Below are 27,023 nucleotides of genomic sequence, written 5' to 3' on the forward strand. Positions count from 1 at the left end.
GTAAGCCTAATATGAATAAACGACAACAACAACAACAAGTTATTATTTATACCCCGCCCATCTGGCTGGGTTTCCCCATCCACTCTGGGTGGCTTCCAACAAAGATTAAAAATACAATAAAGCATTAGTCATGAAAAACTTCCCTAAACAGGGCTGCCTTCAGATGTCCCATCAGGTGTCAAAGATAGTTCTTTGACACCTGATGGGAGGGCGTTCCACAGGGCGGGCGCCACTACTGGAAAGGCCCTCTGCCCGGTTCTCTGTAACTTGCCTTCTCGCAGTGAGGGAACTGCCAGAAGACCCTCGGCGCTGGATCTCAGTGTCCAGGCAGAGTGATGGGGGTGGAGACGCTCCTTCAGCTATACTGAATAAAAGGAGCACCTGAAGAAGGCTGAGATCCTAGGGCTTAGGTTTTATTACAGTCAAGTGGTACAGTGTATAAATCTCATGGGTTAAATAAAAAGAAGGGAAATAAAAAAGTTCCCTTGAACACAGTGGGGGTGACTTGTCAGAGGGACCCACTGGATAGGCGAGGTTCTTTGCAGGTATATTTCTGCAACATTCCATTGACACAGTTATAGAGCATTGCTGGTAGATTTATATTGGACCATCTGCACACACCATCCTGCTTTATTTCTCGTTCTGTGATGCTTCCCCATTGTTACTGCATTATTGCCATCCAGAGGGGCACTCCTGAGCTGCAGCTCAACAAAAGCAGGAGTGGAAGGGGGTCCTGGAACATTTGCATTATGAAAAGGTACAGGATTTCAGCAGGGATTTGCAGCACATGCACTAATAGCAAAAATTAAAAGGTAGTATGTCCTCCCTGAAACTCATTCAAGTGCAAACAGTGAGATCATGAGCAGAAAGCAGAATATAAAATCTCTGGAGAGGCCCTGAACACGCAGAAGCTGAGGCTGGAAGCTTTTCCCAATGCTGATATATCCATACCTGGAAGAGCATTGCCTCTTTAATTTCTGCATGTTAGGCTGCTGTTAAAGTCACAGGAACATGAACAGTAGGGGGGGGGAGGGCAGAATCCTAAAAACTGCAATCCAATGTGCACTTACTTGGGAGCAAGTCCTCCTGGATTCAGCTGGGCTTACTTCTAAGTAAATGCACACAATATGATTGGGTTGCATGTGGTAAAATAATTCTGCTTCCTCACTGCCTTCAGCCTCTCAAGAGAGAGGGTTCTGAGGTATCAGGACCTGAGATGGAGATTTCTTCAGAAACAGGACCAAGGACATGGAAATGCAATGGGCTCTATCCTTGTTTTATACACACACACCTCCTTTGAAGGCCAACCTTAGCTACTCTAGTCCTGCTTATATAAGCCACAATGAAGGTTGCAGTAGTTGTTTAGCTAGCAAAAGAGCTGCAGGTGGTTAGGGGAAAAGAAAAAGTACTGCAGCTATTGAAGTTTAATAGCTTCTTCCCTTCTTTCCTGCCAGAGTCTCTTTCCTCTGAGAGTGAAGTTGGTGAGTATTGAGGCTTGCATTAGAATTAACCGTACATTTGGCCAGAGCAGGACAGTGCTTAAAGCAGAGCTTTGCAAACTGTGTGTTGTGACACATTAGTGTGTTGGCTGCGGGGGAGGTAGTGTGTTGTGTGAATGCTCCCCACGCTCCTCCTGGGGCTGGAATGGGGTTAGTTTAACCTCCAGTTTGCTAATAAATCTGAATTACCGTGTCACGAAATGATGCATGTTGAAGAAGTGTATCCCCAACATGAAAAGTTTGGCTTAAAAATGCCAGACTAGCACCTGTGAGAGCAAGGTTCAAACCACTGCTTCGCCATGAAGGTCCCTGGGTGACCTTGGGCATGTCACCACAACTCATCCAATCTCACAGGGTTGTTGTGAGAAATAATGAGGGCAGGGACACCTATGCATGCCGCCTTGAGCTTCTTGGAGGAAAAGGTGGGAGGAAAAGTTGCAATATATAAATAACGATGAATAAATAGCAAATAGAGCTAGAGGTTTGGCTGTTCCTGAAGGTTTTATTTTGTGTGTTACTCTTTCCCATCCACCCAGGGTTGAAGTACTGTTACTGTGTATAATGATCACATTATAGTCTCCCAGGAAGGAGAATTGGCCCACTGTACAAAATGGTTGTGAAAGTGTCTAAATTTAATGGGGTGTGGCACTGCGGGGGAGAAAACGAAGAGATTGCAAGCAAAGTGGGAAACACTTGCATTGTATGAACACTTGCATTGTATATTGTATGAACTTGTAGCAGGGCCAGCGCACCTATTTTTCAGTGGAAGAAGCCACAACCTTGTTGATGAAACGGCTTCTTCAAAAAGGTGGAAGCCTCGTATGATGGCAAGAAAATAATGACTGTTGACAAGGACACCCTTAGATGTGTCATCAGAACTCACGTCTCCCAAATTTCCTTATTCTCCAGCTGCACTTTCAATCCAGAGGCTTATCTAGACATGAAGGATGAAATAGCTGCCACGGTCTTCTTCATCACACGCTTGGTGAAGAAGCAGAGAGTGCTGACTAAGCAGCAAATGGAGAAGTTTGCGTCCAAGTTGATGGCAGCTATGTTTGAGATGTACAAGAGCCACTGGTACCCTGACAATCCTTCGAAAGGGCAAGCCTTTAGGTGAGTAGCCCCTATGTGACCTCCCAGCATCCCTTGCCTAGCTCTTGTGCAAAACGGGGGGGGGGGGGGCTTGTATGTCTCCAGTGGTGGCTGGTGCTCATTGCGATTGGTAGGGCAGAAGGCAGGGAACCCAACAGTAGGTGGTGCTAGAGCCCATGACAGGCAGAGACCCTAATTTCTGGTTTTGTCCCCATCCTCCCTCTCTCTGCTAAGTCCTGCAAGGGCAATGCTGAGACTCAAGGAGGAGGAAGCTGACAAGCAGTGCCATTCCCTGGATGAGTTTTAAGTGAGAAGGCAAGCATGTGGGGGCTGGCTGGGGGCAAACTGAGATTGGTGGGGCAGTGTCTAGTCTTCCCTAATGGACCAGCCTACGCAATTTCTCTAGGGCTTCATAACTCCAGCAGTGTCTTTGAAGTATTTTGCACTCTGCGTGTGTTGCTTGGGGGGGGGGTCTCTCTGAGAGGGTGTTGAGCTGAGGCTAAAGAGATACTTACAAATGAATCAAATGTTCAGGAAGTACGTTGTCCTGTTACAGTTTGTGGAGATGTCCATAGTCAATTTCATGACCTTATGGAGCTCTTTAGAATTTGGGGAAAGACCTCCATGGAGACAAAATATCTGTCCACTCTGCGTGTGTTGCTTAGGGGGTCTCTCTGAGAGGGTGTTGAGCTGAAACACTATGCCGGGGTGCTTCTGAGCATCCATTCAAATTGGCCGTTCCCCACATCAAATGGGGTGCGCATTTTGCGTGGTCGTGCACAGCCCCCTTAGATCCCAGAGCACCACCTGGCAGTTCGGACTGGCACCACCTTCCTGGGCAAGATACCTGTGGTCTCCGCCTACCCCAGTCAGCCGCCAATCCCTCCTGGGGAGGTGTTGCCGGGGGATTGGCCAGGTGGGAGGAGGGACCACACAGTACACAATAGAGAGTGTAGCTTACCTGAGAAGCAGTAGTCGACTCCAGAGCTTCTCCCACCCTCCACTCCCTCAATTAATGCTTACTTTGCAGGTTAACCTCTTTTCCACAGGCACACAGGCGCTAATATATCAAGGCCACTGTTGAAGGGCCAGAAAGGAATTTCCCTGCATTGGCAGGTCTCACCTTTCTCGTAGCAATTCATCACAACTTTGGCGGTTGCAGGCCTTGGGTGGAATCCTTTAGTCATCTTCCTAAATGGGGGGGTCCTGGGGCGGTGACTCCATGCCCCCCAGTGCTGCGACGATAACAGGGTTCCCGTTAAAGGGGCTTGGGGGAGGCATTGGCCAAACGCCCAGAGGTTGTCATTGCCCTCCCCCTCCAGCAGTGGCGAACCGGGGGGCGGGCTATCTGCTTGAACACATGTTCTCCAGGCTTAGCCCAATCCCCACACATGCTGGATAACCCTGAAGTTACCCAGATCCCTGGCTGGGGGCTGGGAAGGATAAACGCCCAATGCCTGAGCTAAGGTCTTCCTACATCTGAATCTCCCCCCCCCCTACATCTGAATCTTAATAAAGTTGTGGCCAATTTTAATCCCATAGCACGTTGTCTTGTGTTATTCTGCTCAGGGGCTGCATGGGGTTTGGGGGACTCTGCCTGGCCATGCAATTGTGAACCATCCTGAGATCTATGGATGAGGAGCAGTATACAAATTTAATAAATAAGAATAGGAATAAAAAATTTGTTTGAGGGGAAGTTAGATGACACACCAAGCAAATGTCACCCCACACTTCTCACTGCATTTCTCCCTGATCTTTTAGGGGAAGTGGGTTTGTTGTGCAAGACCTCCAAATCAGCTATAACTGCACAACCTGAATTTGCCAGTATTGAATACTGCCTGGAGATTGTAAGGTCAGGGTATATATATATATAGTCAAACCATCCTGATATTTTCACACTTAGACATGCAACACCTCAAATGTGAAATCCTGCCTCTAAACCTATGTATTGGACTTTGCTAATATTTGATGCCTGCCAGGTGTCAAGAGAGAGGAAGTCTTACAAGCTGTCAAATATGAAATGTTGGGCTGTCAAATGCAGGTGCCAAATCACAAACCCAAGCACCTGATGTCAAGTAACTGAATATTCAGAGATGTGTCAACTATTTTGCATTGAAATTCTCAACAAAGAATGCCTGGGTGTATATTATTCTGGCTTTACAACTGCGCTAGCATTATTGCTATTTATAGTTTATATGCTGCTCAATGCCGAAATAGTCTTCCAAGCCATTTGCAGGTATAAAAACCAATCACACAAGCATTAAAATATAAACATCCATAAATGCACAGTAAAATAACCCCATGAAAAATAGTAACTAAGGCTTGGGTTCAGAGACCCAGGGGATGCGTGTGCAAACAGGTGTGTCTCTGAAAGCCCGTGGCATGCTGATACAGATGAGGCATCTTGTATTTCAGCAGGGTGTGCATCCTGTAACACAGATGCCACCATGAAAGAGATCACCTTTATCCCATCACAAGCAGATAATCATTAGCATTTTATGTACTGAATTGGTGCCATCCTGCTTTTGTCTAGTGTATGAGCTGGGACCATATAAGCCTTGGGTAATGGCTGTCTTTTGCACCAAAAATGTTGAGCCATCTTCTCCCCCATGTAAAATATGCACAACAGGTGCCAAGGGATGGATGTACAGCCTGTTCCCATTGCATAATGGGAATCATGAGCCACTGTGTCTTTCCATAGTTCAGGTGGGGCTAATTTGGGCTGAGGGTGGATTGCACAGCACTTGTGTCCTCAGTGCTAAGTTGATATTATTGTAGTGTGTGGACTATAGAAGAGGAGGTACAATAGGCCACCCAGGGTACCTCTTCTACTCTCTTCTGCTTGTCCAGGTGTATAAGGATAAACCAGTTCAACCCAAGAGACCCTCTGCTGGAGCGGGCATGTTTGGAGAGCAACGTCGACTTCAGCAGCCTTGGATTACCAAAGGAGATGACCATTTGGGTCGATCCATTTGACGTATGCTGCAGGTGAGCTCTTGGCGTGTTTAAAGTGCCTTACTAAAAAGAGTTGATGGAGTGGGACGTCTTTGGATCAGAAAATTGCCTTCTGTTGAGTCAGGCCGTTGCCCTATCCATCTCAGTACCTTGGCAAAAGGTTCCCCAGAGTTTCAGACAGAATCTGTTGGTGCTGGGGGTTGAACCTCGGACCTTCTGCATGCAGAGCAGATGTTCTACCACTGAGCAACAGTCTGGTCAACTGCTAAGTGATGTGTCACAAAGCAAAGAAGGAGGTAGAATGTAGTCCCTGCTTAAGGCATCTGGAGTTTTGTCTTTTGTACTTGCTGGCTGGCAGAGTCCTTGGTCCTTGCCTACTTTGCTTCCTCTGCATAGCTGTTTCCTCCTTGCATTAAACTCTACTTTTGCAGAAAGGGGGGAATTGCGATATAGGGGAGTGGCAGACCTTGGCACCTCAAATGTTATTGGTGCCCTGGGCGATGCTAAAATCCAGCAGCCCTCCCACCTCTCACCTTCTGTTGGATTCCTGGTTGTGGTGCCTGCTGTGGGGGCCCCAGAAGCTCCGCACCCAGTGCAACCGAACTGATCACATTCCCCTAGATCCGCCTTTGATAAAGGGGTTCTGAAGGCTAATGCAGCAACATGGCTAAGGTGTAGGAAACATGTGGCCAAACTACAGCTTCCATTATCCTTGGTCATTGGCCATACGTGCTGAGACTGATGGGAATTGTAGTTCAGCCACATCTGGAGGGCCAAAAGCTCCCCCTGTCTAGGATGCTGCCTCCCCCTCAAGAAGGCCTGGCCCAGGACATTTTGCTGCCTGAGGTGAAGGACAAGGTGTCCTCCTCATTCCACATGCAGAAGTTAACTGGATTAATGCTTGAAATATTTCCTCAGCTCTGACGATGGAACACTGTCCATCAACATGCCAGGGGTGCCAAGTTAGATTAGGGAGGCTAAAAGAGGCTGTTGGACAACAAAGGGGAATGGATGGAGTGGGAAGCTTAGAAGAAATAGCCTGGGATGGCTGCTACAACCCAGCACCAAGGGCCTCAAGGAAGAGATGGCCCTACTTATAGGGCTGTTGTAAGGATCGCTACCAGGTAAAAAACAAGCAAACTGGAGTACTTTGTGCTGGAAGCTGAGGTGCAACTTGACTTGCTTAGATGGGTCTGCAGGAGGTTAAGTCAGATGGAGTGGGAGACCTCCATATTCCTAGACTGTCTCTGTCGTTTGATCTCTGTACAGTGGCATAGGGCAGGTTGCTGGCGCCCAGGGTGGGCAAGGGTTGCACCCCCCCCCGGTGGACTGGGTAGCCCGGTGGTGCCTCTGCAGTTCCCTCATGCATCGGTGTCCAGTGGAGGAGAGGCATGGTGATGCCTCCTCCACTGGACACCGATGCATGAGGGAACTGCTGCTCCTCCTCTCCGCTGCTTCTGCCCCCGTGTCGGGCCTGAGCTGGGAAGGGAACTGAGGCCTGCTGGCGCTGGGCTGTTGCCAAGGAAGCTGCCTCTGCAGCTCCCTTGCACGCCAGAGCCCATCAGAGGAGTGGCATGGTGCTATTATCATTGCTGCTGCCACTGCTGCTGGTGGGTGCCAGTGGTGCCCACCCCCTCTATCTTGGATGACCAAAGGGAGGAGCACACACAAGCTTCCCTTCACTGGCCATGAAGAGGAGGTGCCACCCACACCCCAAAGGTGGGGTGAAGGATCCGGCCTTGGTGAGGGATCGTGTTGTGGGGGCACCTCACTGTGCCCTCTCAAAATCATACACCCAGAGCCTGTTATGAGACTTCCCGGGGGGGCAAGTTGTTAGACTGACCCCCAGGCAGGAACGAAGCCTCTGTGCCTTCCTGGCTACTCGAGTCCAGGGGCACATCAGTAATATGTGATTGTTCCCAGCTTGCAAGAACAACACACACAAGCCACTGAAGGCTATAACTACTTTATTGTAGATAAAGTGCAGAGTATGTCTCTGCGTGCCAGCTCAGATAGTCAGAGCTGTGCAAAATACGTCCAGCATCTCTGAGCCAGAACAGAAAGTAAAATACAACAGTACAATACAGAAACATCACATGTGTGGATAGGCTGGTAGGACCAGTGGCTTTCCCACAGGAGAAAACATGACTCATAGTCATGTGACCTCGCTGCTGAGGCTTATTGCAGCTCGGCTTGTAATAATATCACAACAGAGCCATGGCCCCTTTGCCATGTTACACCTCTGCTGATGTATCCCTTGAAGTCAAAGTGATATGTGTAAAATTGCATCCTCTTTCATGTATGCCTGCCTTCTCACACTTTTATCTGGGTCTCTTCTGAGAACAGAGGTCAAGCGTGGCTTCCTTGTTTCTCCAGTTCGTTAGTTAGCTAGGACTATGGAACTGATTCTTATCAAGAATGCACTCCCTTTAACGAGCATAAGCTTTCTTATTTTATACCGCTTCTCAGTCTGAATCCCTTCCAATTAAAGGTGTGCTCCAAGCCCCATAGGCTAACACTTTGAATGCTCTGACTGCCAATCAATGCTAGGACTCCACCTTTAGTACAGTGGTACCTCGGGTTAAGAACTTAATTTGTTCTGGAGGTCCGTTCTTAACCTGAAGCACCACTTTAGCTAATGGGGCCTCCCACTGCCAGAGCACAATTTCTGTTCTTATCCTGAAGCAAAGTTCTTAACCTGAAGCATTATTTCTGGGTTAGCAGAGTATGTAACCTGAAGCATATGGAACCTGAAGCGTATGCAACCTGAGGTACCACTGTATTGATGTAGCCCAGGGGTCAGCAACCTTTTTCAGCCATGGGCCGGTCCACCGTCCCTCAGACCATGTGGTGGGCCGGACAATATATTTTTTGTGGGGAAAAGAACGAATTCCTATGCCCTACAAATAACCCAGAGATGCATTTTTAAATAAAAGGACACATTCTACTCATGTAAAAACACGCTGATTCCCGGACCTTCCGCAGGTCGGATTGAGAAGGCGATTGAAGGCCAGATTGAGAAGGCCCATGGGCCTTAGATTGCCTACCCCAGATGTAGCCTGTAATTGGAGCCATCCCATGCAAACTTGGACTGAATGAATCCCATAAGGAAGATGTTTTGGCTTCTCTGCCTACAACTGCTTGGCGAGCCTTGACCTTCTCTATGTCCTTCTCTATGTCTAGATATGGGGAGAATAACCAGCCTTTTACAGTGGCTCACTTTGAAGGGGACAAAAAGGACCACGATGTCCCTCAGCTCATCAGGCAGGCTGTGGATAAGGCAGAGGCCCTGGACTGCCCCTCCAGCAACTGCTCTGATGAGGAGGGTGCCACTGTCGAGCCCAAAAGCATCCCCACCGTGAGCAACCCGAACAGCGTCTACCAGGTGAGAGAGCAGCTCGCCATGGATGAGTAGTGAGTAGCTTTTGTCTGCTTTCTCTCAATGCTTCTGCTGCTAGGACTGACTGGGGCATGGCGGATAATAATGATAATAATAATTTTATTAGTTATACCCCACCCATCTGGCTGGGTTTCCTGGCTAGGGGGAACCTCTAGTCTGCAAGCTTATCTAGTCTCAGCAGAGGTCCTTGTTTATTTATTTAGAGCAGCGTTTCCCAAACTAGTTGTTTTTGGACTACGATTCCCATCATTTGTGACCACTGGTCCTGCTAGCTAGGGATGATGGGAGCTGGAACACTGATTTAGAGTGCTTGTACCCTGCTCTTCAGCCAAAAAGGCCCCCAGAGTGACAGCGTACAATTGAAGCAAGACAATCCCTGCCTGCAGGGTGACATTCTAAAAACATTCTAAAAACAAAAACAAAACATGGCATGCAAGGAGAGGGGGGGGAAAATCAAACTCTGACACGAATTCTTCAGTTGTTGTCGTCATAACGGCCAGCTTGGGTGGGTGGTAGGTGTCCTGATGAAGCTGGTCCTTCAGCAAAGCTGATGGAATGAGCTTCTCATCTCTCCCAATAAGGCGGTGTGATGGACTAGCTGCCCCCAGGTGATGGAGGGGAGAGAGGAGGCCTGATGGACCTGTCACAGCAGAGCTGGTGGAGTGAGCTCAGCTTCCCATCTCTTCCACAGCCTCATTTGGCATGTGAGGTTGTTTCCCTTCCTGCAAACCATATCCACTTACCACCATATGAGGCATCAGGGGTAGGGGCAGGTAAAGATGCAACTGCAAAGGAACAGATGGGAGCTGAAAGGGTGCTTACGGAGGTTCCTTGGCAAGTGGCTTCACTCGCAGCATGTGCCAGCACTGAATGCCCTTTGAAATAATCCTGACCCACAAGCGGATGCTGCTTTTTTGGCAGACACCTTTGTGGGACACCAGAGGGGGAAATGTCCCTTTTAAGGTGCTGTTTGGGTTCTTTCCAGCCAAGTTCCGCTCAGAGTAGACCTGCTGGATGTAATGCGCCTAAAGTCAGCTGCACCCATTAACTTTGGTGAGCAGAGCTTGTATGGGATACACCCATTTGAATTCAAAGGGTAGCTGCAGACAGAGAAGGCCGGGCTTGCTGTCAGCTGATTAGCATGGACAGTGAGCCCTTTTCAAGACAAGCTGTTCTGCTCACCTGTAGGCCAGATCTTGATCCAGACCTCAGGCTGAAAAAGGTTCCCCATCCCTGCCCCACAGTTTTAAAGAATAAAAGGAATGAACCTGTTAAATGAATATTAAAGGGGGAATAGCAGGGAAGCTGCCAGATTGAGACCATTTTAAAATATAGATGTTCCTGGAACCAATGGGCTCCCAGAATGGTTTCCATACGAAACTGTCTTATACCAAATCAGGCCCTTGGCCCATATAGCTCAGTAATGCCTACACTGACTGGTAGCTGCTCTCCAGGGTTTCAGGCAGGTGTGTCTCAGGGCTACCTAGAGATGGCAGGGATTAAACCTAGGACTTTTTGCATGCAAACCAAGTTAGCAAAGTAACTTAAATAACACAGGCGTAACCCAGAGATGAAAGAAATCCTGATAACAATTTACTGAGGAAAACTGTATTAAACATATGTTTTGTCTGTCTTAGTCCAAGCCCTTGTACATAGCAGGGGGACACTATAACAAAACATACAGAGGAAGCTACCTTGGAACTACATGGCCAATCAAAGCATGGGCTATGTCACTAAATATCTTGCTAAGGAACACCCCCACCCTTCCCCCCTCTTGGGTAGTTGACTTAACACTAACAGAATTAACCCTCAAGGTTCAAATTGAATGATCCCAGCTGTTGTGTGCTATGGCCCACAAATGATGATGATGATGATTAAACAAGATGGTCTTTGCAGGGGACTAACATACAGCGGTACCTCTGGTTACAAACTTAATTTGTTCCGGAGGTCCTTTCTTAACCTAAAACTGTGCGCGATTTCTGTTCTCATCCTGAGGTAAAGTTCTCAACCTGAGGTACTATTTCCGGGTTAGCGGAGTCTGTAACCCGAAGTGTTTGTAACCCGAGGTGTTTGTAACCCAAGGTACCACTGTATAAGGGAAGGGGGATGGGAAGGGAGGATGATAAGAAATATGTGTGGGCACCGCTTCTTACAGCTACAAAGTTCTTAGGATGACCAACTTGAACGAAAGTATTTGGGAAAAGCTGGTCTCTGCGGAGCTGATGACCAGGTTCCCATCTAGCAGCCTGGGGAAGGATGTTGTTGATGGCAAAGAAATTATGTCTGGCAAAAGAGCTTAAGACTGCTGCAGGAATGGGATAAAATGAGACAAGGATAGTCTTGTATTTAACAACTTGCCAAGTTGCCATGTCACTAGGATCTTCAGGATGCTGAAGGAATTGCACACATAGAGAGAAAGGGAATACTGTAGTAGGATTGAATTTCTTGATTCAGTTGAACTTCAAAGTAAGGCTGGATTAAGATGTTGTGCTATTTCAGACTATACACAAGCACAAAATATACCTTCTCTCCCCATCTTTCCAAAATCCCTCCCCACTCCTGGCCCACCCTCTTGATTGAATCTCAGTGCAATGAGCCATTTCAGCTATGGTCCCAGTATCCTCGGCGAAAGCTTCATGTACCTGATGGATTCTACCAGCATCCCACCAGTACATGCTACCTTCAGTGCAAGGGCTACAAAGTCTGTCGGCCATCAGCCACTTTCACTGGTCCACGAGTAGACAGATACCATTGGGTCAACGCCAATCGATAATGATGGACAGCACCTCCCCACTAAGCCACTGGGGAAGAATAACTCTTTGGACAATATGTGGAAGGAAGCTGGAAGCTATACCAGGATGTGCAAATAAAGGTTTTCTTTCGAAGCATTTATTTCAACTCGTGCCTGTCGCTGTCACCAGCTACTTCTTTTCTTATTTCGTTTGTGTTTGTAAAAAGTTTTAAACTGATACACCTGAAGGCTAAAGATTACTTTTAACTGAATGCTTTTAATGTATTTTTATGGCGAGACTGAAAATGGAACTGCATAATGACAACTTTGTGGAAATCTTAAAAAGGAAATCTAATTACTAATAAAATGTGCTTGTTTTATTTAAAAAAAACCCAAACACCTGCTTTTGTTTTTGTTTTGCTTAGGTTGGCTCAAGACTAAGGATGGATAAATCTGTCAATTTTGGTTTCTCATTCCCCCCCCCCACTCTTTTTAAGTTCAAGCTTTCCATGTTTCCAAGCTGGTTTGCAATTATTATTACTTTTTAAAGGCCTCAGGATACCGGTAATTCATTAGCTTTTTAAAGCAAATTTCCTTAATATGCATTTGTTTTTATGCAATGTTGATTATTATACATACTTCTGCAAGGCAATTTCCCCTAAAACAATGCATCTTATGTACAGTTTACAATACAGTGGAACCCTGCTTTTTGAGCGTCTCAGAAGTCGAACATTTCAACTTTCGAACGCCGAAAACCCAGAAGTAACTGCTTTGGTTTTTGAACAATTTTCGGAAGCCAAACATGCCACGTGGCTTCAGTTTTGAGTTTCCCTATTGTACTGAGGCTTCTGCTTTCAGTTTTCGGTTTTCAAACATTTTGGAAGTCGATCTGTCTTCCAGAACGGACTATGTTCGAAAACTGAGGTTCCACTGTATGTGCATTTTTGTACACATAACTTGGCCAGAGAATGGCATTGCATTGCAGTCCTGCAGATAGCCTGGGCCTAAGCTGTATATGCTTTGTAAAACTCAGATTAATTCTACTGGCTCTTGATGTTTACACAGATCCCTTGAGAAACAGAAGTTTGTGTACTCATATATACTCAGTGCTTTTTTTTAGTTAAAAAGAATGAGTTGCTAGTACTCACATCTTTATAAAAGTGCTGTGGAGGATGGCACAAAATGGCTGCAAAAAAATAAGACATGATGGGAATGACCAGCACTCTCTCAAGAATCCAAATGTGCCCACAAGTCTAAAAAGGTTGGTGTCTCCTGCTGCGTGGGGAACACATACAGTGTCTTGCTTCTTGACTCAGCAGCAAAATTTCTTGGCCTGGCACCGCAGCTGCCTATAACTGTACTCTTGAGGCTATTAACATGAGAAATGCTTTCTTGGAAAGTGCCCATCCCTTGCCAAGTTAAAAGGCCGATGTAAATCGTTCCTCCCATGCAGGGAATATAAACACGGCTTCCTTTCAGCAAGAAGGAAAGCTTTATCTGTTTGTTGGCTGGGTATGAATTCTGCTGTTGTGGCACAATGCTAGATATGTTTACTTGATTTGCAATAGATGTTTAAAGCGAGGGTTTGGGGGTGGGCCATTAGTGCCTAATGGACAAAAAACAAACAAACAAAACAAAACAAAAAACCTGCTGATAAAGGAAAGGTGGGGAGCAAAATGCCTGCCAGTTTGGAGTGTGTGCGCATTGCCTTGTTGCAAATTCTTCCTGCAGGGCATGAATCATCCCACTGGACAATTGAGTCCTTTTCAGATTTGGTTTTAACTTTATTGGGTAAACCGTTACTGTGACTGAGACATGCCTGAACAAGTGGAGGTGAAGTAATAACAGAACCCAAAGTTTAGGAGAGCAAAGTTTTTGCAGTGGGCTTGGTTGGCCTTGTACTAATTTCTCTTGCAACTCCCTAGTTTATCCCTACTTAGCTTCATAGGTTGCCTGTCCCCACAGGCAGACATGAGGACAAATGATTTCTGCCCCCCAACCCCATCAGCAAGGTTCCCCCACATTCTCCTCGCTCCCTTGTTCTAAAAATGCAATGATCCGAACACCAAGCTGTGGCAAATGTTACTTTTTTTCCAAAGCCAACATGAGATGAGGTCAGCCACTAAATATATATTTGGTATTTCCTTCTAGCTTAATGTTGATAGCCTTTACAAGTGGAAGCAACAGGAAGATGGGCTAGGGAAGGATGTATCTGGCATGATGTAATCAGAGACTCTTCAGCTTGTATTGCAGGGGGAAGGGTACTAGCTCAGTGGTAGAGCATTTACGTTGCATGCAAAAGGTCACAGGTTCAATCTTCAGCATCTGCAGGTAGGGCTGAGAATTATCCATACTTGGAGAGCTGGGCTGGTGCGATCAGTCTTACCAATACTGAGCTAGATGGACCAATGGCCTCACTAGCTATAAGGCAGTTTCCCGCTCTCAGTGTTTTCACCTGCAAATGGCAAAGGGTGGGGCCTCCCTCCGAACTCCCTTTTAATCTCAGATTCCCACTAAGCACAGACCCTCCAAGTGTCCATATTTTCCAGGGACAGTCCCGAATTTACAGAAGCCATCCTGGTTTTGTGATTTGATCCTGGAAAGTCCCGCTTTTCCTTTGGGCATCCCTATTTTCATCGGAAAAATGTTGGAGAGTATGGAGTTATGCGACCCTGTGAGCCAAGGAGTAACTATACAACTTTTAGAAGACCTCTGAAGGCAGCCCTGTATAGGGAAGGTTTTTTTTTTAATGTTCAATGTTTTGTTATGTTTTTATATGTGTTGGAAGCCACCCAGAGTGGCTGGGGCAACCCAGTCAAATGTGCAGGGATTTATTTATTTATTTAGGGTGCCCCTATTTTCATCGGAGAAATATCGTAGGGTATGTATGCATTGCCTTGGGAATGGTCTTTACCAGCCTTACTGTGTTTGTGTGGACCTCGCCATAACTAACCAATTGTACTGAGAACTTAAATCCTTTGCTAATCATGTCCTTGTGATGGACTCTTGCCATCCTTGGCTTAAGCTGCAAGCTGACATTACATGACTCTTTGCAGATGTACATTAGGGTAGAGGGATAGAAAACAGGCAGCTATGACAAGTCAACCATTTGCGGGGTGCTATTTTTCTAGAAAAAAAGAGATGCCGGAACTCACCATGAACCTCGTTCTCTTAAAATGGCAATGGTGCCCACCTGAGAGGTGCTGGAACTGAGTTCCTGTGAGTTCCCCCTGGGAAAAAAGCCATGGCACCCCCTTCAGTCTTCTTGCTGGCACAATCCTAACTTGTTGCCTCTTTCCCTCCTGCCCCCATTGCTTTTCTAAGACTCCACGGACTCATTCCGGCCTCCCCCTTTTGGCTTCTGCCACTTTCCTTTCCAGGGCTTCTATTTCCTTCAGCAGAGAGTCTTTCTCCAAGCTGATGGCCTTGAGCTCATCAAACAGTGAAGATCCGTCATCTCCGCTCCTGGAGATGCATTCTTCCTCCTCTTGCAGGAGTGTCACCAGCTTCTCGTTGAGCACATCCAGCTTGTCTGCTGCTGCTTCAGGGGTGGTGTGGGGGTAACTGCTGGCCTGTGAGCTAAGGAAAGGGAGGAAGGGTCAGGTCAGGCGTTATAATGATCTCTGGCAGGCGAACAGCCTGATAAAGCAGCGAAGACTCTCCATCAGTTTTATACAAATTTATTTGAAAGAAAAACACATTCAGAGCATGACAATCTGCCTGCTCTCATTAATCTAGTTGCTCAGTCTGACTCATCATTCCTTCTCCAACAGGAAGAACACCAAAATCCCACCTTTCGTCTCCTTCCCTTCCGTTGCTCTCAGAGCCTCTCTAATTCGGTTCTTTTACTACAGCCAATATGGGCTCCAACACCCATCAGCTTGTGCCAGCATGGCCAATGGTCAAGGATGATGGGGTTTGCAACCCAGCAATGTCTGGAGGGCCCCAGGTTGACTACCCACCTGTTTTCAGTACATTGTCATCAACCACCACTTGTGACTTGGACCACTCTCACCTTGTCAATGGGAGAATCTCCTGGCCTCTGGGCAAGATGTTGGAATAACAATCCTTCTTCTTTCCAGGCAGTTTGCTTCTGAGTGAGTCGTCGAAATCCACGTCAAGCAAGAGGCTATCACGCTTGCAAAGAAAGGCAAGGTGACCATTAATGAATTTGCTTATTTAGCATTGCATCCAGGGGATTAGGTGACCTTTGGTGGACCTTCCAACCCTAGAATTCTACATGGAAAGCAGCAGGTGCTATTGGGTACATCTGCAGGGGTTATTCAGGCAGGTGGGGACTTTTGTGCTGGTTGCATGTGCTGCATGTCAAGGACAGGGAACCATGGCCAGATATTGTTGAACTACAACTTCCATCATCCCTGACGATCGACTGACCTGCCTGATACTGATGGGAATTGGAGTTCAACTACAGCAACTGCAGGGCAATAATTTTCCCACCTTCTGTTTTGTAGCTTTGCTAGATATTAATGGCTTTGTATGTGACTTTTGCTTTTTAATACTTTGTGATCATTTAAAAGTAGTATGCTGACTTGCTGCTTTGGGGATGGCACAGAAAACCGGGGAGGGGAAATGGAGGAATGGAATCTCATGGAAAAGGACACAGCCAGCTGGAAGCTTGAACAGGAATTGCTCCATGCTGCAACATACCATATTTTCCCATCTATAAGATGCCACCATGTATAACACGCCTCCTATTTTGGGGGACTAAGATTTAAGAAAATGGGGGGGGGGGAGAAAGAGATGTATCTGTGTATAAGACGCACCCTAATTTTTTACATTATTTTTTAGGGAAAAGCCTAGTCTTATACACGGAAAAATACGGTATATATATTTTTTGCAACCCCCCCTGCAAATTCATAAATATATAGTGAAGCTGTCCAGGGCTATCCCAGCCTTCTTCACTCTTGACTGAGAAGCAACCAGTCTTTCTCTCTGGGGTGGCACAAGGGACCCTGGGAAGGGGTGGAGAGTGGACTTGTGTGTGTGTGTGTGTGTGTGAAGAATTACCTCCTCCTCTAAGTCTGCAGAAGGCTTCACTTTGGCATCCAAGAGCCCTGAGAGGAGATTGATTTTCTCATCTGCGAGCCCCTCTCCCTTCAGAAAAGCCTCGTTAATCATCATTGCAGCGGATTTACTGTCCTCCAGAACTGCTGACGTCTGAAGCCTGAGAGAGAACATTTCACCCAGGCAAGCCTTGAGTGCCTGAGATGCAATGATAAATAATATAGTTTAAAAATATATATCACCCTCTCCTTAAGTATGTTTAATGTGCATTATTTCAAGGTAGCAAAAATTAAGAGAAATATGAAGGAAGGGTAGGGGGAAAGAAAGAAAAATTATCAGAGTAACTTTTCAGATGAGTTCACGGCAAGCTGAATCCATTGGTCTCAAAGAGTCCCTTGGAGCTATTTTCATGGTGCAGGCAAGTCACTCGTTGGAGCATAGCAGAGCTAGAAGCGAATTCCTGGATGTACTTCTGGTTGCCTGGAAAATTAATCCAGACACCTCATTGGGTCCAGGTTGATTAGGGCCATTTAATTCTGGCGAATCAATGGCACATCACCAAAATGACCAATCTCAGTTGTGGGCTTGTGGATTTCAAACATTTTGCTCCTTGTCTGAGCTGGGCTGGAACCTGGTCCAGGTCAGGGACCAGAGGACAGTGGCAGAGGAAGTGCACATATTTTAAAGTGTTAAAAATAAATAAATCAGGTGGCTGGCACTGAAAGGCACTGTGAATTGTGGCGCAGGCTAAAGGGAATGTGCACAACAGAGTACGTGAAAGCAGCCCCTACAACTTCCACTGCTGGGCATAATATGTGCATAAAGATCCAAGCAGCTTCTGCAGAAGAGACGCACACAATCCATTTTCACCCATTGTGGCTGTTCTACAGTGTGCACAGAGCACACCGTAACCCCTGGGTGTGATGCATATACCTCAGAGATATTGCAGGTTTGGTTCCGCCGCAATGAACTGAATATTGCAATAGAGTGAGTCTTACACATTTTTGTGTTTCCCAATGCATATAAAAGTTATGTTTACACTTTACTGTAGCCTATAGGGGTAGAAAGGGGAAAACCTGGCTCCAGATCCACTGGCCAGAAGAGGAGTAGTGGGGGTGGCGGGTGGGACTGGGTAGCTGCACCCCACGTCTTTGTAAGAAGCAGTATCTGAAAACTACAATAAAGCGAAACACAATAAAATGAGGTGTGCCTGTACAGACCTAGCAGGGCACAGATTAACAGCAAGCCTGGTTGGTTTTCTGAATTCCTGTTTCTGCTGATTTAATGAAACAGAGAGGGGCTAGGAAGGAAGCAGCACTCAGAAATCCTTGCTGATTTTCATACAGATGCACATGGAAATTGTTGGAAGTTTGGGTGCAATTCAGCTTGCTGAGAGGGGTTTGCATGGGTGAAGACCCCAAACCATCCCTGTGACTTTCCCTGCAATGACTTCTCTTTATCTCTCCAATGTTTAGACTGATATGTCTTAGGTTGCATCCTGTTTATAGCTTCCTGCTCCTCCTCCCATTCTTTCTCTGGACCTCAAGACAAGAGGTCATCTTGGATCTATATTCTGAGAACAAAGGGGCAAACATGGCTGCTTTGCTTCTCCAAACAGACAGTTAGCTAGGGCTATAGAATTCTTTCCTATCCACAATGTACTTCCTTTAATAAACACAAACTTTCTTATTTTATACAAAGTGTCAGTCTGAATACTGTTCAGCTGAGGGTGTGCTCCAAGTAAAGGATTCATTTAACTAATATTAACTGCTGCTGCTGCATATAAGCTATATCTATTAAGTGAAATGACACACTGACCCTGGGCATAGCAGCTCAGCGGTACAGTTCTGTGAAACTGGTCCCTGTTTTCTTTGCGTGGATCCAGTGAACAGCCTTACTAGCTTCTCCATAACAGGAATTCACAGATGGATACCACATTGCTCCTTCCCAGTCTGCTCCCGCCTGGAGCCTCACCCAGGAGGCCACCAACCTTTAACTACCATGCCCTTTAAGTGTCCACGGATTTACAGCGAGGTTATGACTGCTTTGTACCTGGTAAAACAGCCTCCGAAAAGCTGGGCTGGAATCCTGGCTGAGGTCTTCGGCAGCGATGTGGGCCAGGCAGTGCACGAGAAGCAGGATAAAGCTCCCTACGCAACTCAGGCACTCCCTTAGAATGAACAGTTTGTTGCCAGAGGCCTAAGGAAAGTGAAAAGGCAACATTTAAATAAATAGATAAATACTGATCACATGAGAGAGACTGAGGACTGATGCTTTTAGCTCCAGGTCCTTCGCCTTCAGGCTTTTGATACTTATAATGCTCTCCAATCTTCTGTGCCTCAGTCTCTTTCTCACCCTCTTTCCTTTCTGATAATTCCTAAGAAGAGCCTGACTCAAAGGCCCATCTGGCTCAGTGCTCTGTCCTCCCAGTGGCCAACCAGATCCCCATTATGGGAAACCTGCAAGCAGGAGGTGGCCACAATTGCACTGTCTCACCTGTGTCCCCCAGTGACTGGTTTTCAGAGACACGCTGTCACCAATACCGGAGGAGGTGTCAGGGACTGGACTGAGGAGGAATGGTGGGAGCCGCACCTCCTCTTTTCTGAACCTTCCCAATGGCAGGAAGACAGTATTGATTTAGAACAGTGGTTTGCAGGGGGGCATAGTCCAGAGGGGAAAAGCTGGGAAAACTGGGTAAGGAACAGCTAGAAGAGGAAACACCAGGAGAGAGACAGCTGGCAGATTCAGTGTCCTTGGTCAGCATTCCTGACCCCCCTTCACCTAAGACTAGATGGGCTTTGAGAGTGATAGTACAGAAAGCGCAGTGCCAACAAGCTCAGGTTACCCGACGTAGGAGTGGTGTAGATTAATGGGGACAGAGGGGATAAACCTTTATTGGGAGCAATGCCATTTTTTAGAGAGAGATGTATCCTTTGTCTCTCGCTGTGATTATTAAAGAACTTACCTGGTAAGAATGCTCTTTTTGTTTGATCTGCTTATTTACTGCCACCAGGGGAGGGATCTCATTCTCCAAAGCCTGACAGGAGGACACCACCACTACAACTAGCAACCAGTGATATCACCCAGGGATTTTCTAATACCCTTTTGAAGCTTTCTAAGTTGCTGGCTAACATTACCTCTGGTGGGAGCAAATTCCATGCCGAATCTTTTTGGTGCTGGAACCTGCACTCTGTATCTGGTCCCATTCTAAGGGCCACCTTTGACAGGTGTGCAGAACAACCCACATGTCAACTACAGTATACCAATAATGTGACACCACATGATTGACAGGCCAGTTGCCCTGCCCACCTGTCAAAATTCCAAGTGCCTGGCAGCTAGAGTCCCATGAGCAAGATAGAGAGGCCTAGACACTTTTCCTTTGGGTCTGAGGTTCCCCACAGCTGCCCTAGATGGACCAATGGTCTGACACAATGTAAGGAAGGTCCATACATTCATTTATGCAGGACATTTGTTCTTCATTTTGTTTTGGGGAAGATTCCCTCTGTCAAGAGGATGTACCTGATAATGGAAAGAGTTCCGGAAGGCGTTTCCTAGTGTGTTGCTGGAAGGAATGCTGGAAGCAATGCACAGATCAATCTCTGGTGCCTGACATTGAAAGAAAACAATCCATTATGGATATGCTTTGCCTCTCCGGACCGATGAAGGTCCAAAGCATAAGCCACATCTGATCAAAATCTAGAATAAGACTGCCAATTTCTGAAATACACAACACCCCTCACATTCAATCTGCCAGTTCTTTAATTACAGACATGAAATCAAACCACTTTGCTCAATGTTTTGGAGGGCTAATTTGGCCATTTCTTTGGGGGAGGTTTTCCATTGTTGCAATATATCGCAGAGGGGCTGAAGCTCACAGAACTTGCAGATGAAAAGGAATAAAGTCTTTAGGGAGAGAGTGATGTGAACTGGGAGCCATGTGGAGTGATGGACAGCTAAGACAGCCTTCGTCTTCCCGGTGCTACAGATGTTGTTGGACTCCAGCTCTCAGCAGAACCAGCAGCCAGCATGGCCAATGGTCAGGGATGAAGGGCATTGTAGTCAAACAACATCTGGAGGGCACCATGTTTGTGAAGGCTGTGTTAAGAGAAGAAACACCGTCTCTCAGTGCTTTAAATGAATAGCACCATTGTTGCTCTTTTCTTGCTTTTGGAATTCTTGGGGTGGGGAGGCACAAAAGTAGCATGAGTAGAAGATGGCATTATTCCTCTGCATATGTTTCAGTCCAGAGCCATTAAAACTCAATCTTTTTTTGCAAGATTTTGCTCAAATTGCTGGGCTCCATGCAAAGCATACCATTGTGCACTCCATGGGACTGTTTCCCTGAAAAACCTTGTGAACACTTACGCCAATATGAGGTCTCAGGAATTTCAGGATCACCATTCCGTATTGGTACACGACAAATTCCCTTGCAGAAAGGGTTGATGTGAGCAGAGGGACAAGATCTCTGGATTTAGGGACCATCTGAGTGTCCATTATATCCTGAAAAGAATTTACTTTATCTGCAAGGAAAAACAAATATAAACCAAAATACATTTGTTCTCTTGGGTATTTCATTTTAATAACTTTTGCTTGTTTGTGCAATATAGGATGATGCATTTCAAAGTCCCTCAATTACCGGTAAAGCAACAGAGACAAAAATAAAATACTGCTTTTAAGGATAAAAGGATGCATATCAAGTGTCCATGAATTACTTGATTTGTACTGATGGGTCAATTCTTAAAATAAGTTGGGATGGTTTGAGAAGGAAGTGGGCAGCAGAGAGGAGAAGGAGAAGGCCATAGAGATAAGACACAAGAGTAAAAGGGGTGTAGCTATATTGTGTGTGTGAGAGAGAGGGGGGGGGATCAGGTGGAGTAGAGAGCAAGAACAGCTGTTATATCTTCAAAGGCAATGAACCAAGACCCCAATCAAGCTGTTGATCCAGTAGCCTCCCTCCAGAAAAGAACCTGTCCATGGTGCTGAAGCCTTTGTCTACTGAAAGCAGAACAGAGAGTGCAATGCAAAGGAATTACCATATTCCGGACGATGGACACCTAGCAGTCCAACCACCGCTGCACACTTTTGGATTTGGCAGTTCACATCCTTCAGAAGAGCAAGGAGCTTGGAAGATGTCATACCACCAGCTCCATTGCTATCTACACAAACGGGAAGAGAATTCACGTTGCTTGTTGGCAGGGTTTTGTTTTTGTTTTTTGCCAAGTTTGGCTACTCACAGGGCGCATTTCATAACTAACATGCAATATAGCTCATTCTGGTGTGTACAGGAGCCTTCAATCCTTTGCAAAAGTAAGACGTAGCATCACATGATGTGACAACAATCACTTTGGAAGCCTTACCAGACAGAAGAGCTGTGAACCGAGGATTCAGCAGGGTGGTTCGTAAGCTCACTAGGAGTTCAGTTTGCTTCAAGACCTTGATATCTGCAAGAGAGGAGCATTCATCTAGTTGGTGTGATCCAAGGCAAAGAATCGTGTAGACACATTCATTTCCCTGCCACCCCTCCTGTCTCTGGGGTGGGGGAGAAAATTGTTCATTTCTCTTCTTAATGCAACTATCCCCGAGATTCACACTCCTCCAAACTTGATGATGCCATTTCCCAATCAAAAACAGCATCAAAAAAGCTTGTGTAAGGCTGATATCATGGGGAAAGCATGTACAGTACATATATGTTAGGAAAAAAACTATCAAGGGAAGGGCTGTAGCTTAGCAGTAGAGCACTGGTTTTGCATACAGAAGGTCCCAAATTCAATCCCAGCATCTCCATGTATTGCTGGAAATGCTTCTTGCCTGAAATCCTGGATAGCTGCTGCCTGTCAGTGTAGGTAATGCTGAGCTAAACAACTTCTTATGTTCCTAAAAAAGTGTGCCAAAAATGCACTTACATTTTCATGCAGATTTTTTGCTGAATAATTTGCACACTGATGCAGAAACAAGGTGAAGTTAACTTAAGAACAGAAAAACAGAGAAACAGAAATTGATAGATTGAGAGTGAGAGAGAGTAGTTCTGGATAGGGCTCAGCAGGTTGCTCTGGAAATGGCCATGACCCCATGGGATTCCTTGACCAATGCCACATTTACACCATACATTCAAATAGACAGTGTGATGTAGTGGTTAAGAGTGGTAGACTTGTATCTGGTGAACCGGGTTCGTGTCTCCACTCCTCCACATGCAGCTGCTGGGTGACCTTGGGCTAGTCACACTTCTCTGAAGTCTCTCAGCCCCACTCACCTCACAGAGAGTTTGTTGTGGGGGAGTAAGGGAAAGGAAAATGTTAGCCGCTTTGAGACTCCTTTGGGTAGTGATAAAGCGGGATATCAAATCCAAACTCTTCTTCTTCTACTTCCCCAAAGAATTATAGGAGCTGTAGTTTGCTAAGGGTGCTGAGAGTTGCTAGGAGCTACCTAGTCCTTTCACAGAGCTGCAGTTTCCAAAGATCCCTGTGGGGTTGTTTTAAACCTCTCTGGAAATCGTAGCTCTGGGGAGAGTGGACTAGGCACCTCCTAGCAACTCTCAGCACCCTTAGCAAACTACAGCTCCCATAATTCTCTTTAAAGAGCCATGGCTGTTTAAAGTGGTAGCATAGTGTTTAAAATGTATGGCATTAACATGGCCCACATAAACAAACCTCAGATGGGACTATTGGTCTGAGACAACAACTCCGAAATAATCAGCTTTGCTAGCAACCAATGAAGGTCTCTCCATTTATGTGATTGAAGCCTCAGCTTCCGTCACTGAGTGTTGCTCACTTTATTTTGAAAGTGCTCACAGGGCCATGGATAAGAGTGACAAGGCTGGTTTAACTTTTTGTTAGCAGCCAAGGAGACTTACTTTCTGCCAAGAGGGAAAGAACTCTGTCTTCAGCCAGGCTGGGTTGGTTTTGTCCTGGCAAAGAGGCAGCTTCAGAAGTCAGAGAATTTCCGTCTTCTTGACCTGAGTATTTTCTCCTTTGATCTTTCTCCATCCTCCCTCTGAGCTTGTGCATATCTTGGCGAAACGCCTTGTCCAGGAAGGTCACCGTCTCATCATGTTCTCTGATCAGTTTCTAGCAAGAATAAGGGTTAAGCACTGAGTTGCTGTCTGCATTCCCTCTAAATACCTGCAAGTCCTGACCCCTCCACCTCCTAGAGTCCAGCTGTGGCAGACTAGGGGCATTTCTGCATAATGCTCTGAGCGTCTTTAATAAACCTCACAATACTGGAAACTGCAGAAGCCAGGAACTACAGTTTCTCCTTCAGTGACACAGAACTACATTTTGTGTGTGTAGAAGTCATGCAGGGGTGCCATCTTGAATAAAATATTGGGGTGCCCAGGTAAGCCCCGCCCCACATAATCGATCACATGACATGGTGCACAAACACCATTTGAATGGCAATGTTCATCCACTTTGGAGGAGGGCCAGCCCCCTCAAATATTTTATTGGGGTGGTAAAGGGACCTCAGCCCCTAGGAGTTGGCTCCTATGCATGACAGTTAGAGTGGTGATAGTATTACTGTGTCTGTTTTGTTACAGCTTTTGGCGTGTTAATAGCTGTTTATGATTATATACTGAAATTACACCACTTTTTAATGCAAGGATGTTCAGCATATGATTTACTTTTTGTGGTTCTTAGTTGTTTTCCTGAAGTACACTGTTGTTTAATTATGTTGCTTAACCTTCACCACTGTTGAAATAAGATTCAGCTGCTAGTCTGCTCAGGACATGGAACCTTTCCCCTTGCCTCATATGAACAGCCCTGTTGGATCTGGCCAAAAGCCTACCTATTAATCCACCACCCTCTTGCCGTGGCCAACCAGATGCCTCTTCTCAGAACCAAACAAGCAGGACCTGAGTGCAACAACGCTCTCCCCTCCTGCGATTTCCAGACAATGATTTTCAGAAGCATATTGCCTCTGACACCGGAAGGAGAAGCCAGCCACCATGGATGGGAGCCACTGATTGCCTTGTCTTCCATGAATTTGTCTAACCCTCTTTGAAAGCCATCCAAGTTGGGGGCCATTGCTGCTTCTCGAGGGACTGAGTTCCATACCAGCATGTCTTGGGCCGGCCCTCCTGCTCCCACCTGCTTTGACCACTTCTTCATTTCCCCTCTTTCCAGCTGATCCTCCAGTTTTGCTTTCTCTTCCAAGATTTGCTCCCGGTAAGATTCCTCCAGCTCCGCCAACCGAGCTTCTTGGGAATCCACCCATTTCCCTTTTCCCTTTCCTCCTTTATCTTTCTTTTCTAGAGGAGGACTTTCACTCTGCAGGGCAGAAAGAAACCACGACTTTCAGTTTTTTTGTTTGTTTGTTTTAAGAAACAAGAAATGATTTACTTCTTCTCATTTGGCAAACTCCCAAACCCAGCCACCCCCATTTTTAAAAGATACAAACCTGAATGTTAACATGTTCCCAATGAACCTTCCCTGCAGAAAACCAATGGCTTCCATGGCATTCCTACCTGGGGCGGACTGGGATTGCTTGAGGTTCCCTCTTTTGCCTTCTGGCTGCCCAGCAGGCAAGTTCTCAGCTGCTCTGCCAGCTCTCTGGTTTTCTGCTGCCTGAAGTCCTGCAGTCCACTGGCTATCTGGTGAGCATCCTCCAGGCGCTGCTGTTTGAAGGCCGCATTGAAACAGCGAGAGAGAAAGATAGGGAATATAGGCAGTGGTTAGGTTGCACAATAGCAGAGGAGTCAGCAAAAATAGTCACTGTTAAAGGCTTGTGAGTCTTTGCAGGTCAGTGGGCACACTTGGAATTTTGAGGAAAGGCTGTGAGCAGCATTCAAAATGGCTACCATGAGGCATAACACAAATTGGCTGCTATGGGAGATAACAGAGGACAAGCCAGTGCAAACAGGAACTGAGCTGCAGGAGCAAACCTTCTAAAGGTTTTTAGATATATATATGTATATTACTGTGTCTGTTTGCTACCCTGCGCTGCTTGGAGAGGAAGAGCAGGATGTAATTCCAACGCATCATAATAATATCACTTCATTGTCACCTTATCTGAGGAGTGAGCTTTCAGCATTTGGACCGTCTCTTGAAATTGCCTCTCCCTCAACTGCAGCACCCGTGCTGTGTGTTGCAGCTCCAGCACGGAGTCCTCATACTCCTTTTTCCCCTTCAGCAGCTGAGCAACGCCCTTCATCTCTTCATCCACAAGCAGCTCCTGAAACACAGAAAGGCCCAGATTCAATATGATGAAGACCACCCTCTTTCATTTTGTTTAAAAAGAGCAATGGAAGAGCTTTGCTGCGTGTATCCTATCTAGCATACCTGTAGAATTTTGCCTCGACTGTGCTCAGCCTCTTGGAAGCTGACAAGCAAGGCATGAACGCAACAGACCTCCCCTGCTTTCTGCTGCCCTGCAACTGGCATTCAAAGGTACCTGCTTGGTGCCAGACTACCTGAAAGATCACCTTCTCCCGTACTTACCTACCTGAACCTTAAGATCCCCTTTGGAGGCCCTGCTATGGGTGCCCCCTGCTGAATCAAATGAGGGACAGGGCCTTCCCAGTGGCTGCCCCTTGGCTGAAATGTATGGGAGTTTCAGTCCAAAACAATTGGAGAGCAAAAGGCTGCTGAAGGATGGCTGAGGTTAAATATAAGACAGCTGTACATCCTGTCAATCTTCCAGCACTCAGAGTAGCTGACCTGTAGTATCTGCACAGTGCTGCAATTTTGACAGCCATTCTTCTCCACTTTCAAAAATATGTTAGAGATGTCCATTGGCAGGAACACATGTTCCTACCTCCTGAGCAAGGTCTTCTGTGGAGCTCTGATTGTGCGGCGTTCTGGGGCCTGCTTTCTGAAGCCTCGAGGTACCTTCTGATACCAGGACTGTCTGCCGTAGATGCCTCTGAGTCAAGAGAAAATACGCCAACTGTTCAGCAGCAGCGGGGCCTGGGGTCTGCTTGGCCACCTCCTGAATCACTTCCATTTCTTTGGCTTCCAGCTGGAGGAAACATTGAGAAACCCTTGTAGAACCATTTTAAAAAGGATAAAGGAAAGAGTGGAAGAAAGGTACGTGTGGATAATCGCAGAGTCAGACCATTAGTCTATCTAGCTCAATGTTGTCTATTCTGATGGGCAGCAGCTCAACAGAGTTTTAGGCTAGGGATATTCCCAGCCCTACCTGGAGATGCCAGGGATTGAACCTGGGACCTTATGCATGCAGAGTCGGTGTTCTACCTCTAGCTGTAGCCTTCCCCTGATACATTACAGTTTGGGGGCACTGTCAGGGACTGTGCTGAGGGCTGCACAGATGAGGAATGGTGGGAGCCTCAGGAGCAGTGGGACAGTATAGATTTGGAACAGTGGTTTGC

The 27,023-nt window shown here is 46.4% G+C and overlaps 2 protein-coding genes across 3 annotated transcripts; one reads left to right on the forward strand and one right to left on the reverse strand.

Moving 5' to 3' along the window:
- Positions 1 to 2,413: 2,413 nt before the first annotated feature.
- On the forward strand, positions 2,414 to 11,756 carry BTG4 (BTG anti-proliferation factor 4). 2 transcript variants are annotated; one of them, XM_033171902.1, is made up of 4 exons: positions 2,414 to 2,612; positions 5,442 to 5,579; positions 8,730 to 8,960; positions 11,534 to 11,756. In XM_033171902.1, the coding sequence occupies exons 1-4, from the start codon at positions 2,440 to 2,442 to the stop codon at positions 11,685 to 11,687; spliced, it is 696 nt and encodes a 231-aa protein (XP_033027793.1). In that variant the 5' UTR covers positions 2,414 to 2,439; the 3' UTR covers positions 11,688 to 11,756. The 2 variants fall into 2 exon arrangements, with proteins under 2 accessions (XP_033027793.1, XP_033027792.1); XM_033171901.1 differs by having other exon boundaries at positions 8,730 to 8,931.
- Positions 11,757 to 15,012: 3,256 nt separating this feature from the next.
- LOC117060321 lies at positions 15,013 to 25,382 on the reverse strand. The gene is made up of 11 exons (XM_033172536.1): positions 25,161 to 25,382; positions 24,784 to 24,963; positions 23,553 to 23,766; positions 22,060 to 22,143; positions 21,736 to 21,858; positions 21,068 to 21,222; positions 20,222 to 20,308; positions 18,755 to 18,901; positions 16,706 to 16,900; positions 15,693 to 15,814; positions 15,013 to 15,256 (listed from the first exon to the last, which is right to left on the reverse strand). Exons 2-11 carry the CDS (start codon positions 24,802 to 24,804, stop codon positions 15,013 to 15,015), a joined length of 1,392 nt encoding a protein of 463 aa, XP_033028427.1. The 5' UTR covers positions 24,805 to 24,963; positions 25,161 to 25,382.
- Between the last annotated feature and the right edge of the window lie 1,641 nt (positions 25,383 to 27,023).

This window comes from Lacerta agilis, chromosome 15 (assembly GCF_009819535.1).
Source record: "Lacerta agilis isolate rLacAgi1 chromosome 15, rLacAgi1.pri, whole genome shotgun sequence".
Taxonomy (NCBI): Eukaryota; Metazoa; Chordata; class Lepidosauria; order Squamata; family Lacertidae; genus Lacerta; species Lacerta agilis.

What these genes read in the sequence shown, in the direction of transcription:
- BTG4 (XM_033171901.1), top strand. Translation starts at nt 2,440, where the DNA reads ATGAAGGATGAAATAGCTGCCACGGTCTTCTTCATCACACGCTTGGTG. An exon ending in CCATTTGACGTATGCTGCAG is followed by an intron (nt 5,580 to 8,729) that starts GTGAGCTCTTGG and finishes CTCTATGTCTAG; the next exon opens with ATATGGGGAGAATAACCAGC. An exon ending in ACCCGAACAGCGTCTACCAG is followed by an intron (nt 8,932 to 11,533) that starts GTGAGAGAGCAG and finishes ATTGAATCTCAG; the next exon opens with TGCAATGAGCCATTTCAGCT.
- LOC117060321 (XM_033172536.1), bottom strand. Translation starts at nt 24,804, where the DNA reads ATGAAGAAGTGGTCAAAGCAG. An exon ending in TTCGGAGGCTGTTTTACCAG is followed by an intron (nt 16,901 to 18,754) that starts GTACAAAGCAGT and finishes ATTGCATCTCAG; the next exon opens with GCACTCAAGGCTTGCCTGGG. An exon ending in GAGATTCTCCCATTGACAAG is followed by an intron (nt 15,257 to 15,692) that starts GTGAGAGTGGTC and finishes CCCTTTCCTTAG; the next exon opens with CTCACAGGCCAGCAGTTACC.